Source organism: Pristis pectinata, chromosome 16, assembly GCF_009764475.1.
Source record: "Pristis pectinata isolate sPriPec2 chromosome 16, sPriPec2.1.pri, whole genome shotgun sequence".
In the NCBI taxonomy this organism is placed as follows: Eukaryota; Metazoa; Chordata; class Chondrichthyes; order Rhinopristiformes; family Pristidae; genus Pristis; species Pristis pectinata.
The window spans coordinates 25795186-25807939 of NC_067420.1; the positions used below are offsets into that span (position 1 = coordinate 25795186).

General features: G+C 39.1%; 1 protein-coding gene across 1 annotated transcript in view; it reads left to right on the forward strand.

The window, feature by feature from the left end:
* Window positions 1-12754, forward strand: part of LOC127578900 (tumor protein D54-like) — a 48468-nt gene that overhangs the window by 30861 nt on the left and 4853 nt on the right. Inside the window, exon 6 of the mRNA XM_052031452.1 lies at window positions 2928-2976. Within this exon, the coding sequence (XP_051887412.1) occupies window positions 2928-2976 (49 nt within the window). The remainder of the gene's footprint in view (window positions 1-2927; window positions 2977-12754) is intronic.

A 12754-nucleotide genomic window follows, 5' to 3' on the forward strand; every position in this document is an offset into this window, starting at 1 on the left:
CCTTGTTAACTAAAATCAGATTGGAAGCAAATCATCCTTGATCCTGAGGGTTTGATTAAGAAGATGCCAAATAGCTGGATGGTGATTATTTGATATTTCTCTTCCAATGTTTACAAATAATTCTAGTGTTTTAGTCTCGACTCAGAAGTACGTTTTTCTCATATTTGTCCACTGTTCTGTTAATGTAACAAATTTTTCCCTTTTTTTTAAGGGAGTTATAAGGATTAAGATAAATTTTAATATTTGGATCTGGCTGTCAATTGTATTGCCATGGTTGCTCTGTGTTTATATTTTAGAATGTACTTCTAATACCAGATTTTTTTTTTTCAGTGTTTGTTTTTCTAGTTAACTATTTTATTGAATATACTTTTAGCATGTTTTTTTTTAAGTTCCATAGGTCAAATGGAAAAATATGGACTAGTTGGAGCTTCATAGCCTAAGATGTTTCACTTAAAATTACTCTTCGAAACTTTCAGTATGGCTTATTAAAAGCTTATTAATAGATTTTTGGAGATGTCCTGGTGTTGAAATAGAACTTTAAAATAATCTTGAAATAGCACTGAGCATCAATCATCATATGAGTGATAGTCTGCTTCTGCTGTTCTTCCATAATGCAAGTTAGTGATACTATTGGCCTGAATTATTTCTTTTCTGGCTGACCTATCTTTCCTTTTGTTATTGGCTTATTTCAGGTCTCACCCTTTTTCTCAGTCCTTTAGGTAAGATAAATGTGTAGCCTCTTCTGGGACATGGTTGAATACATGATGGGGCTTTTTGTGTTTGTAAAATGGTGAAATGGGTTATCAGAACTCTTGATTTGGCAAATTAATTAAGAGTGCATTTGCACAGTACCTGTGGCTGTTGTGTGAAGTCATGTTGATTAGTAAAGCTGTCACAAGTAATAAATTCAGTCTGAGTTTGATTTCACACGCTTGGAAATGTGAATAAGTCATTCAGTTCATCCATCCATCTGTTTCTGAACATAATTCACCTGTCTTTTGATCTCTATCCCTTATTAAACTTAAATTGTCGTTCCTAGTCTTGAAATGACTACCCAGCATGTTTTTGGGAGAGTTTCACATTTCCAGTTCTTGTAATATTTCACTCCTGAAAGGCCAGGCTGCAATGTTAATGAGCTGGATTGTCGTTGACTCCTCTTGTGCTGTGCATTCACCTTCCTTTGGATTCCTGAAGTCTTTGCTGGCTACATAGCTCCCAGGGCTGTCACAGCTGTTCTGAGGAGGAGCAGACTCCGAGCAGTGTAATTGCCTTGAGTCGCCCTGATGGCCTACTGATTAGTTCATGTTGTCTCTTCTGGTCAGACCTTTGGAAGCAGAGAGAATACTTAATTTTTTAAGTTGAATTTTAGGTAACAATTGAAAAATGTTATTTTAATTGATGTTCAAAAACACAGCTCTCATCTTCACTTCTCTTTTTACTGAAAGTTGGTGACAGCTTTCAGCTGAATGGAATACAAGGAAATAAGTGGAGGAATAAGACTGACGAGAACACTGAGAATTGGCATGGATTAGATGGGCAGAATGTACTTGTCATTTGAGAAATATTATTGGAGCTTTACTAGATTCACCACTCCTCCATGGCTGGCATGAAGCAGAGGTGCCAGTCACAAAATGTATCCTGCCCTTTTATCAAGGTTGGGGTCTGGGACAAGAGTGGGACTTGAGATGTACTAGCACCTGACATCAAGCATGTTCTGTATTCTACATTTGCAGTGCACAGGCAGGAAATACAGAGTGCACTGACATTGGGTACTTGGCCCTGGTATTTCTCTGTAGACCCGGCTAGCTATGGCATGATCCAGCCCAACATTGTGCTTCGTTATTATTTATTTCCCCAGCATATATTGTATTTCATGTTTCCACCCTGTTGAATGTTTGTCATTTTAAGTGTCTTATTTACATCATCCTTCAATCCTTTCAAATAAGGTTCTTTAAGTTTGTACGGCCAAATGAAGAACTGGAAGATTTCTTGTAGGAGAAATTCTTTTGACACTTTCAGATGGAGCCTGATACTCAGTGTTCAGGTTTGGCCCCAGTGAAAAGTCAAGGTAGCACTGCACTGAGAAGTTGACGATGTAGCAGTATTAAGGATTTCTCCTACCAGACCCAATTGCTGCCCTATGGTTCCTTGCAGTGTGTATTTAAAGGTGATTTTAAATACACCTAATTTAAGCCATGTTTTCTGAGTAAATTGAGGAATCTGAGGACTGATGCGCTTCCCAATGCTAGTCTTTTTAAGAGGCTTGGAAACAGTTCCTGATGCAGTTGGTATTGGGCATGAGAATTTTATGCTTTTAAATCATTTTAATTAATTGATTCTCTGCATATTCGAATATCAGTTTATTATAAAAATGAAATTAATTTTATTATAATTCATTTTAAAACCTTTTGTTGGTTGCAGGTTCTTGTTTGCATAGTTTTTTTAACATTTATTCACGAATTTGTTCTCCAATGTGTTTTGTCATGAGAAATTGATACTTAACTATGCTCTTTGTTTGACCATTTTTCACGCCCATTGGGCTACCACTACTCTTTATAACTTGGGCTACTTGTTCCTTTCTTAATGCTTCCGAGCAGCAGTTATTCCATACGTCATTCAATAAGCATGCCTGCTATGAGGTAATGTATTATTACATTATTTTGATCTTAAAACCTGTTTTCCTTTGATGTTACTACAGTTCTGCTTGTACTTACTGCTTATCCAGGAGTTCAGCATTTGATTTGCCTTCTATACTTCCAAGTTTAGTGCTGCTATGCAGGTCCAATAATTTTTGTAGTTGTGCAGGATGTAGTTATTCTAGTAATTGATTAAAGAACAAAGACTTGTTGAATCGTCAACAGTGTTGAGTTATAAATGTTTGCTTAATTATGAAGCATTCAGAAATGTCCTCTTGTTTTTAATTTTAGGGAATCGCCTACATTCAAATCATTTGAAGAAAGTGTTGGAAATCTAAAGGTATGAAATTGAAAAAGCCAACTGCATTTTTAAAAACACTGCTAATTAGAGAGCAAACTTCGGTAGGAGAAATGGATTTACTCCTGCAGCAGTTTCCCATTTGTTTTTCATTGTAGCAAAAGCAATTCTTTTCCAGAAAAGTTGCCCCTCAATACCAAATCATGGATTCTAATTAAGCATGTGACCCTTGATGACATTGACCAAAGCTTTCAGTGAAGTTTTGGATGAGTTTTCATTCATTGTCATATCTACCTAAAAACCAGTTGTGAAGTGATTGTGTGAGTGCATTAAATGGTAAGTGACAATGATGGCCAGGAATAATATTCTTAACGTGCATCATGGCCATGGCCACAAATTTATATAGACTATATAAACCAAATTTAGGAATTCCTAGGATTGTTTAGACAATATTTAAATTCATTAATTTAAAGTAGCTTCAAATATCAACTTTTTTGGAGGATTTTTATCTAATACTTCAGTGACTGAAATTAGTTTTAAGTGAAAGTTGCCTAATACCGTATTTAAGTGTTCCTTTGCCAAGTTATGATGCAAGTTTCTGAAGTACCCTAGAAGGAGCCATTGCCAGCTTTTTATTTTAAGGTTCAGACAATCTAAGTAACACATTGAAGACTTCTCTCTTGAAATGATATTGTACTGACACTATATATCCAAATGTTAATTTTATATGTTGCATTAAGTTTGTAATGTTTGTTCTCTACTAACTTGGGTATAACCACAGTCATGCGTCTAACAGTCATCTCAAAGATTTTTCCTGTTAAAGGTTAACCTGTTAGGCAGTCATACTTAGAGTTGACTAATTGTATTGCTATTTGGAGCTTCCTAAAATAAAAAAACGTCAAAGTTCATATTTGCATCTACCACATTAATATATTTTGTGTACTTGTATTGCTAGCTTGAGCTTCCTAATACCTCAGATTTGTACTTGTATCTACAGTTTTGCTATCATACTCAGAGGGTATTGCTTTGCCTTAACTCTGCAGTTACAGGCAGTCCACAAAAGAGATTTATACCATGGGTATCGCACAATTTTTTTTGGCCAAACTTTTAGCAGTTTAGGAAGTTATTTGTCTGAAATTCTTTTAAACTCTTATAATCTTCAATAACCTCTTTCTTATTATTGCACAGGTAGAGCAGTGGGAATGATATCCAGGGCAGTGGTGTGCTCTGCTTGCATGATGTGGGAAGTCAGGGAGACCTCCAGTGTCCCTGATGACTATACCTGCGAGAAGTGCATCCGGCTGCAGCTCCTTACAGACCACATTAGAGAACTGGAGGTGGATGACCTTCGGATCATTCAGGACACTGAGGGGTTGATGGACAGAAGTTACAGGGAAGCAGTCACACTCAAGCTGCAGGAGGCAGGTAGCTGGGTGACCATTAGGAGTGGGAAAAGGAATAGGCAGTCAGTGCAGGCTACCTCTGTGGCTGTTCCCCTCAACAAGTATATCATTTTTGATCGTGCTTGGGGGTGGGGGGGGAGTGGAATGACCTACCAAGGGAAAGCCACAGTGGTCGGGTCTCAGGCAATGAGTCTGGCTCTGTCCTTCAGAAGGGAAGGCGTGAGAAGAGGCAAGTGGTAGTGATAGGGGATTCAGTGGCCAGGGGAGCAGACGAGAGGTTCTGTAGATAAGATCGAGACTCTCAGATGGTATGTTGCCTCCCAGGTGCCAGGGTCAGAGGTGTCTCGGATCAAGTCCATAGCATTTTTAAGGGGGAGGGTGAGCAGCCAGAGGTTGTGGTACACATTGGTACCAATGACATAGGGAGGTAAATTGACTAGGTCCTGCAAAGTGAGTTCAGGGAGTTGGGTGCTAAGTTAAAAGATGGGACTTGCAGGGTGGTGATCTCAGGTTTGCTACCCGTGCCACGTGCTAAAGAGGCAAGAAATAGGACCAGAGTGCAGTTTAACAAGTGGCTGAGCAAATGGTGCAGGAGGGAGGGCTTCAGAATTTTAGATCATTGGGCTCTCTTCCAGGGCAGGTGGGATCTGTACAAATGGGATGGTTTGCACCTGAACTGGAGGGGGACCAATATCCTCGTGGGAAGGTTTGCTAGTGCTGCTTAGGGGGGTTTAAACTAGAGTTGCAGGGGTGTGGAACCTGATGGCAGGGCAACAAGTAGAGAGACTGTGGGGAAAGTAGATGTTAAGACTACAAACAAAGATGGAAATCAAACAATTGAGCATGGTGGGACAAATGTTCTGAGTTGCATCCATTTCAATGCAAGGACTATTATAGGTAAGGCTGATGAACTTAGAACATGGATCTGTACGTGGAATTATGATGATGCTCCGGGGTTCCGTTGTTTTAGACATGATAGAGAGGGAGGAGTGGCATTAGTCATCAGGGAAAATGTCACCGCAGTGCTCAGAGAGCTCATACTGGAAGGCTTGACTACCGAGGCAATTTGGCTGGAACTGAGGAATAAAAAAGGGATGATCACGGATATTATAAACTTCCCAGTATTCAGCGGGATTTAGAGGAGCAAACTTGTGGACTGATAGCTGACAGTTGTAGGAACCATAGAGTTGTGATAGTAGATGTGTTATATTTTACAGTATGGGAGTCCCAGTCAACATGTGGATTTTAACGTTCCACATATTGACTGGGACTCCCATACTGTAAAAGGACTGGATGGGATAAAGTTTGTCAAATGTATTCAGAATAGTTTCCTTAATCAATATGTAGAGGTCCCAACTAGAGAGTGCGACACTAGATCTCTTAGGGAATGAGATAGGGCAGGTGACCAGTGAGTGTAGGGGAACACTTTGGATCTAGTGATCATAATTCCATTAGTTTCAGGATAATTATGGAGGAGGATAGGAGTGGTCTTGGGTTAAGATTCTAAACTGGAGGAAGGCCAATTTTAAGGGCATCAGAAGGGATCTGGCACGCTTGCAAGGGATAGGTTGTTTTCTGGCAAAGAGATGCTTGGTGAGTGGGAGGCCTTCAAAAGTGAAGTATTAAGAGTACAGAATCTGTTATAATAAAAAGCAAGGCAAACAGGTTTAGTGAACCTTGGTTATTGAGGGATATTGAGGCCCTGGTAAAGAAAAAATAGGCACAACATATCAGGTATAGGCAGTTAGGATGAAATGAGGCACTTGAGTATAAGAAATGCAAAAGAACACGTAAGAGAGAAACCAGGAGGGCTAAAAGAGGACAAGGTTGCTCTGGCAGACAAGGTGAAAGAGAATCCCAAGGGTTTCTATAGCTATATTAAGAGCAAAAGGGGAGCAAGGGACAAAATTGGTCCTCTTAAAGATCAGCATGGTCATCTATGTGTGGAGCCAAGAGAGATGGAGATCTTAAATTAATTTTTTTTGTCTGTTTTTACTTGAGAGACAGACACAGTCTATTGAACTGATGAAAAAGAGTAGTGAGGTCTTGGACCATCTCTGGATTACAGAAGAGGAGGTGCTTGCTGTCCTGAGGCAAATTAGGGTGGATAAATCCCCAGGGCTTGACGAGGTGTCCCTTTGGACCTTGTGGGAGGCTAGTGTGGAAATTGCGGGGGCCCTGGCAGAGATATTTAGAACGTCCTTAGCCATGGGTTAGGTGCCGGAGGACTCAAGGATAGCTTGTGGTGTTCTGTTATTTAAGAAAGGCTCTAAGAATAAGCCGGGAAATTATAGGCTTGTGAGCCTGACATCAGTCGTGGGTAAATTATTGGAAGGTATTCTGATGGACAGGATATATAAGTATTTGGATAGACGGGGCCTGATTAGGGATGATCAACATGGCTTTGTGCGTGGCAGGTCATGTCTAACCAGTCTTGGTGTTTTTCGAGGAGGAAGGTTGATCAAGGGAAAGCGGTGGACTTTGTCTACATGGACTTCAAGAATTTTGACAAAGTCCCGCATGGGAGGCAGCTCCAGAAGGTTAAGTCGTTTGGCATTCAGGATGAAGTAGTCAGTTGGATTCAACGTTGGCTTAGCAGGCAAAACCGGAGTGGTAGTAGATGGCTCTCTCTCTGATTGGAGGCCTATGACTAGTGGTGTGCCAGAGGGATTGGTGCTGAGCCAGTTGTTGTTATCAACAATATTAATTATTTAGGTAATGTGGTAAACTGGATCAGCAAATTTGCGGATGACACCAAGATTGGGGCGTAGTGGGCAGCGAGGAAGGCTATCAAAGCTTGCAAAGTGATCTGGACCAGCTAGGAAAATGGCAGATAGAATTTAATACATATAAGTGTGAGGTGATGCACTGTGGGAGGGTAAACCAGGGTAAGACACAGTGAATGGTTGGGCTCTGAGGTGCGCAGTAGAACAAAAGGACCTGGGAATACAGATCCATAATTCCTTGAAGTGGCATCACGGGTAGATGGGATTGTAAGGAGAGTTTTTGGATCATTGGCCTTGATAAATCAGGGCATTGAGTACAGGAGCTGAGATGTTATGTTGAAATTGTATAAGACATTGAGGCTGAATTTGAAGTATTGTGTGCAGTTCTGGTCACCTACCTACAGGAAAAATTTCAATAAGCTTGAAGGAACGCAGAGAAAATTTACAAGGATGTTGCCAGGACTTGAGGACCCAAGTTACAGGGAAAGGTTGAATACGTTAGGACTTTATTCCCTGGAGCACAGGAGAATGAGGGGAGATCCTATATACAAAATTATGAGGGGTATAGATCAGGTGAATGCATGCAGGCTTTCTCCCCTCAGGTTGGGTGAGTCTAGAACTAGAAGTCATAGGTTTAGGGTGAAAGGTGAAATATACAAGGGGTATCTGAGGGGGAACTTCTTCACTGAGAGGGTGGTGTGAGTGTGGAACGAGCTGCCAGTGGAAGTGGTAAATATGGGTTCATTTGTAACATTCAAGAGGTTTGGATAGGTGCCATGTATGAGAGAGGTATGGAGGGCTATGGTCCAGGTGCAGGTAGATGGGACTAGGTAGAAAACCAGGCTGGCATGGACTAGGTGGGCCGAAGGGCCTGTTTCTGTGCTGCACTGCTCTATGGCTCTATTCAGTGGCTGAGCTTCTGGCTGAAGAGTGATGGTGGAAACTGGAGACTCGATCTCTGTTATGATTTAAAGCATACTGGATGATTCTGAGGATTTAATACTACTGTTTTGGATAAATGAGAAAAACCTGAAAGATAAATACAAGTAGAATTCCTGGAATTTTTAACATTGCATTTTATGCTGCTTCTGGCTGGAAAACTATATGGCTGTTGGTGAGCCTCAAGAGGGTAGCTGATATAAAACAGACTTGAAAAGGAGAACGATTGATTATTAATTGTATTAATAAAAAGTGTATACCAAATATCTGGGGGCTTAAGCTGTGCATGAGAACAGCACTGATTATAACCAGAACTGTATATTCCTTGACAGAAAGGAACAGTTATTAAAACAAGACTTTACTCTTGCATTTGTGGTTTTTAAAACTATTTCGTGAATAGTTTTGTTTATAGGCTATTTCCATTGCGCACATTATATGAATGATGGATTCGTCTGAATGGATATTGAAATAGTTTTCATTCTTGGATGACATTGCAATACCAACATTTGCTTCCTTAGTAACAGTTGAGTTTTTCTGTATTTGCAGTTATTTAACAGCAAAACTTAGACAGTATTTTGAAGAAAAACAGCAAAATCAGAGGGTGAGTTAAATATTCATATTGGTTAGATTATTAGTGGCAGAGGCGAAGTATTGGGTCTAGGCACACAATGGTTTTCTGTCAGGAAATGTTTCATTCTGAGCAAAGAACTGAGTGAACATCTGAGAGTGTTAGCAGCATTTTAAAACCTCCATTTTTCGAACATATAATCTTGCACTCTTGCCAATGAGGCTCAGTTAAAATCTAAAACCAATTAGGAGGAATTTCAGTCACACCTGTGAGTTCTACAACATTAGTATATACTGTGATCAATTAAGTCTCAGTACCTGTTTTCAAAACCCAAGCTTTTGTTTTATTTCTGCATTGTGCACTATCAGAAACCAGAGCAAACAATTGCATTTTCAGATCAGGCTACAAAATTATTAATTTGAATTTTGTAGTCTTCAGATTCTGCTTTACAGGCATGTTTTCAGGATTTTTGGATTAAGTATGCACCTTTTGTCATACTGGCCAAAATTATAACGCATTGGAGCTGGAGGAAAACTCTGAATTCAAGAAGTAATGGGTTGATGTAAATTACAGTATATTGTAATATTTAAAATCTTCCACTTTTCCATTGGGCAACATTTTAAAATGTATATAATGGCAACAGTAAAAGTTCTCAGCTTAAGCAGCAACACAAAATGGCCTCCAGTCTTCAATACCAAGCTAAAACAGTGATGAATACTTGCATTTATATTGCCATCTGCTGGGCAATTTAAACTATTAAAAGTTTTAAGAAAAGCTTTCAGTATTTAGTTCAAATGCATGACGGTTACAGTTAGTGTTTCTAAATGAGGAGAAGTTTTGTATTTGGATAATTTAGCAATAAATTCATATGTATTACAGGGTCCCCCATGAATCAACTAATTAAATTGGTGAACTATTTAGTCATACAGATGCTGCAATAAGAAACTTGTTGATATAGATTAGAAGGAGATAATTGTCAGGATTTCTAGTATTTGGGTTTCTAACACTTGACACAATATAGTAAATGTCCCCATATGTTAGATCAGCCCATTAATTAGCTCTTATCTAATAATCTAAATTTCTGTTTAGTCAAAATGCGGCTCTCAACTTTTGCTTACCTGCAGTGTGAAATCAAGTTACTGTTCTTGGCTTCTCAGACTCCATCAGTGTTACTTCGTGGAATCATAGACAGAGGCAGAATGTTCAGCCCACCAAATCTGTGCTGCCAATGAAACATTTAATTTTAAACTAATCCTACCCTAACTCTTTCATCCTCCCTACATTCCCATCAACTGTCTCCCAGATTTTACCACTCAGCTATGAGCGGGTGGTAATTTACAGTGGCCAATTAACCTATCAACTCGTGTTTCCTACCACATCCCAAGAACCAAAGCACCTGGAGAAACGAAGGGAAGGTGCAAGCTCCACACAGAAGCACCCAAGGTCAGGATTGAACCTGGATTACTGGATCTCTGAGGCAGCAACTCTATTCTATGCTGCCCTTACCTGTTGAGTTTAAAAGCCGTAAGCATATAAATATCCTTTTGTGGCTGTACATTTGAATGATCTCTAGGATATTATAAAACTTGGTGAAGACAGTTTCTTGTAAGGAAAAAGCAAGAATAGCTCATTCAGCTCTTCATTCCTACTGAACCATTCAGCAAGATTATGACTGATCCTTCACTTCAGTGCCACTTTCCTGCACCAGCCTCATATTCCTTCAGTCTCTTAATGCAGATTGATAGATTATTTTGATACTGAATGTAAAGTTCATGGGAAAGGATCATTGGCCCTAAGGTGCAATACCAAAGCATTTTAGAGAAAAAAGCTATCTCAGGAGGATGAGAGAGTGCATGTAAAGCATATTCTATTTGATCCAGTCGGTTCTGCAACAAATATGTTTCCCTTTTTACTTTTTAGTGACTAAGCAAGAAGTTTTTTATCTACTTTCTTTGAATAAAGGACCAAGACATTGATTTTGTTCCAGTGCCTAGCCTCAGCCTACAAAGTAGTTTGTGGAATCTCTCCAAAGTGTCAAATGCAAATGATATAAATTGTACCTAATATCGGGAACATTTGGAACATGTTCACGATTTCTAATCTTGCAGAACTTGATAACAGCAAAGGTGAATGTAAAAGCTACTGAACTTCAAAACAACCTCTTCGAACCAGAAGCAGAGATAAAGACCAAAATGATAAGCAGCTGAACCAGAGATAAGTAGGAACTGTATTAGGAGGTTATAAAGCTTGAATCAAGTGAAAAATATTTAAGGGGATGAGGAGAATAGTAGCGGCACTGTTTATACATTTGGGGGGAAAAAATCCTCAAAGGTGAGCAACGGAGTTGAGGAAAAATAGAACTAAGCAATGTAACATAGTTGTTCTTCAGATTAGCTCTGTCAAAAGCATAGAAGGCCACTCTTTTATTCCTTATCATGATTCATCTTGTTTTCCCGGTGGAATTCTCTGGGGTGACTGACTAAGGAAAGTGATCAGATGGGGAAAGTCATGCTTGGGTTTAATGGAGGCAAGACAATTTTTCCAACTATAACTAATACAAAACTACTTTAGCATCTAAGGCAGATCCATGAGAAGAGTAAGGGGCAAGAAGTTGTGAAATGTGAATTAGTGGCCTCTTAACTCTTGAGCTTAGATCAATCAGAGAATTTATTGTCACACTACTGGTGAAAGAACAAGCAGATGATAGAACTAAGGAAAACAGTTGCTCATATTGGCTGTGCTTGGACAAATTTATTTGGTTTAAATAGTTTCTTAAGAATGAAACTGTGCAGAAACCCAGAGAATATTATAAACTATGCCATAAGATCATTGGGCCCCAAACTATAATGAAGCAGCACCTTAAACGCACAAAACTACCTATGTAAGGTGAGGAAGTGCATACTAAGCAAACATTGGTGGAGAACCTATTAGATCAATAGACTGTTTTGTTCTGTGAATGCTTAGAGGTTGCACCTGAGGGGTATATAAAGATTTTGCCTTTAAATACAAAACTTTTCTTGATTGAGTAGTGCAACTCCAGAACTATCTAAATGTGACAAGGAAGCAGGTTTTTGACATCTCAAAACTAGCTTGAGTAATTGTTGAAATTGGTCAGTAAACACAAGGTAAAGAATATAAAAATGACATCTGGTTGGATTGTAATTAGCACAGAGCTAGTGTGAATGGGGTGGGGGGGGGGGGGGACAGATTGACAGCCAGCGGTAAGAAATAATACCAAATTGTACCAAATATTAATTTTGTCTTACTGTCTCAACCAAATCCAAAAAAGGGCTGGCAAAACTCTCTTCACCTTCACTGTTCTGTGTTCATATCCTGAATCTGTTGGACAGATGGAGGCTGTATATTTAAGTTTTAATTTATCATGGTTTTAATATAATTTTGAAGTTTTTAATCCAATAAATGAAAGGCTCTTTTTTTTAGCAGTTAGAAGAAATTGGATAGCATTGACTGAAGTACAAATAATGTAGGCAGTATAAAATTAATGTATTGCTAGAGAAGAAATTAAATTAAAGCCTAGGTGTGTGCAACATTGCAATTCAGTTTTGAAAATGCATGATGGGGGTGTATGACATGGAGGGTTAGAAGGATCAAAGATGATCTGTACCTGAAACTCCAACTTTGCTTCCAGGGCAGAATAGAAGACCCAGAAAATGAGAGAGCATGGTTGAGCAATTAGTAGATAAAATAATGTGATGGTAATTGAGACAAAAACAAAATCCAATAAAAGCAAGATCCAACAAATGGCGGAATGCTAAAATAAAAAGCAGAAATTGTTGGAAACAACAGCATTTGTGAGAGAAAAATGTTTAAAATTTCAGCTGTGTCCTTTCATCAGAACTGACTGGAATGGTCAATGACCTGAAACAGCAACCTGTTTCACCCTCCAAAGTTAATTTTAAGAAACTTGTCAAGCCCTCAAATAGAAACTATTAAGCTAAGTGATGTGGAAAATTGTCAGAAACATCAGGATTCTCCTTAAATATTTTGTAGCAACCATCTGTGTTTGGAGGTGATGCCAAGTTGTATTTGTCCAGAGGATGCATTTCTACCTCAGTGAAAAGAAATGTATTTGGGGGAAGGTGAACACGGGAGGAGATGGTGCAAATTGTACTGTAGGGGTTCAATGGTTGATGTTTATTAATTGTGCTGGATCCTTTCTGCAT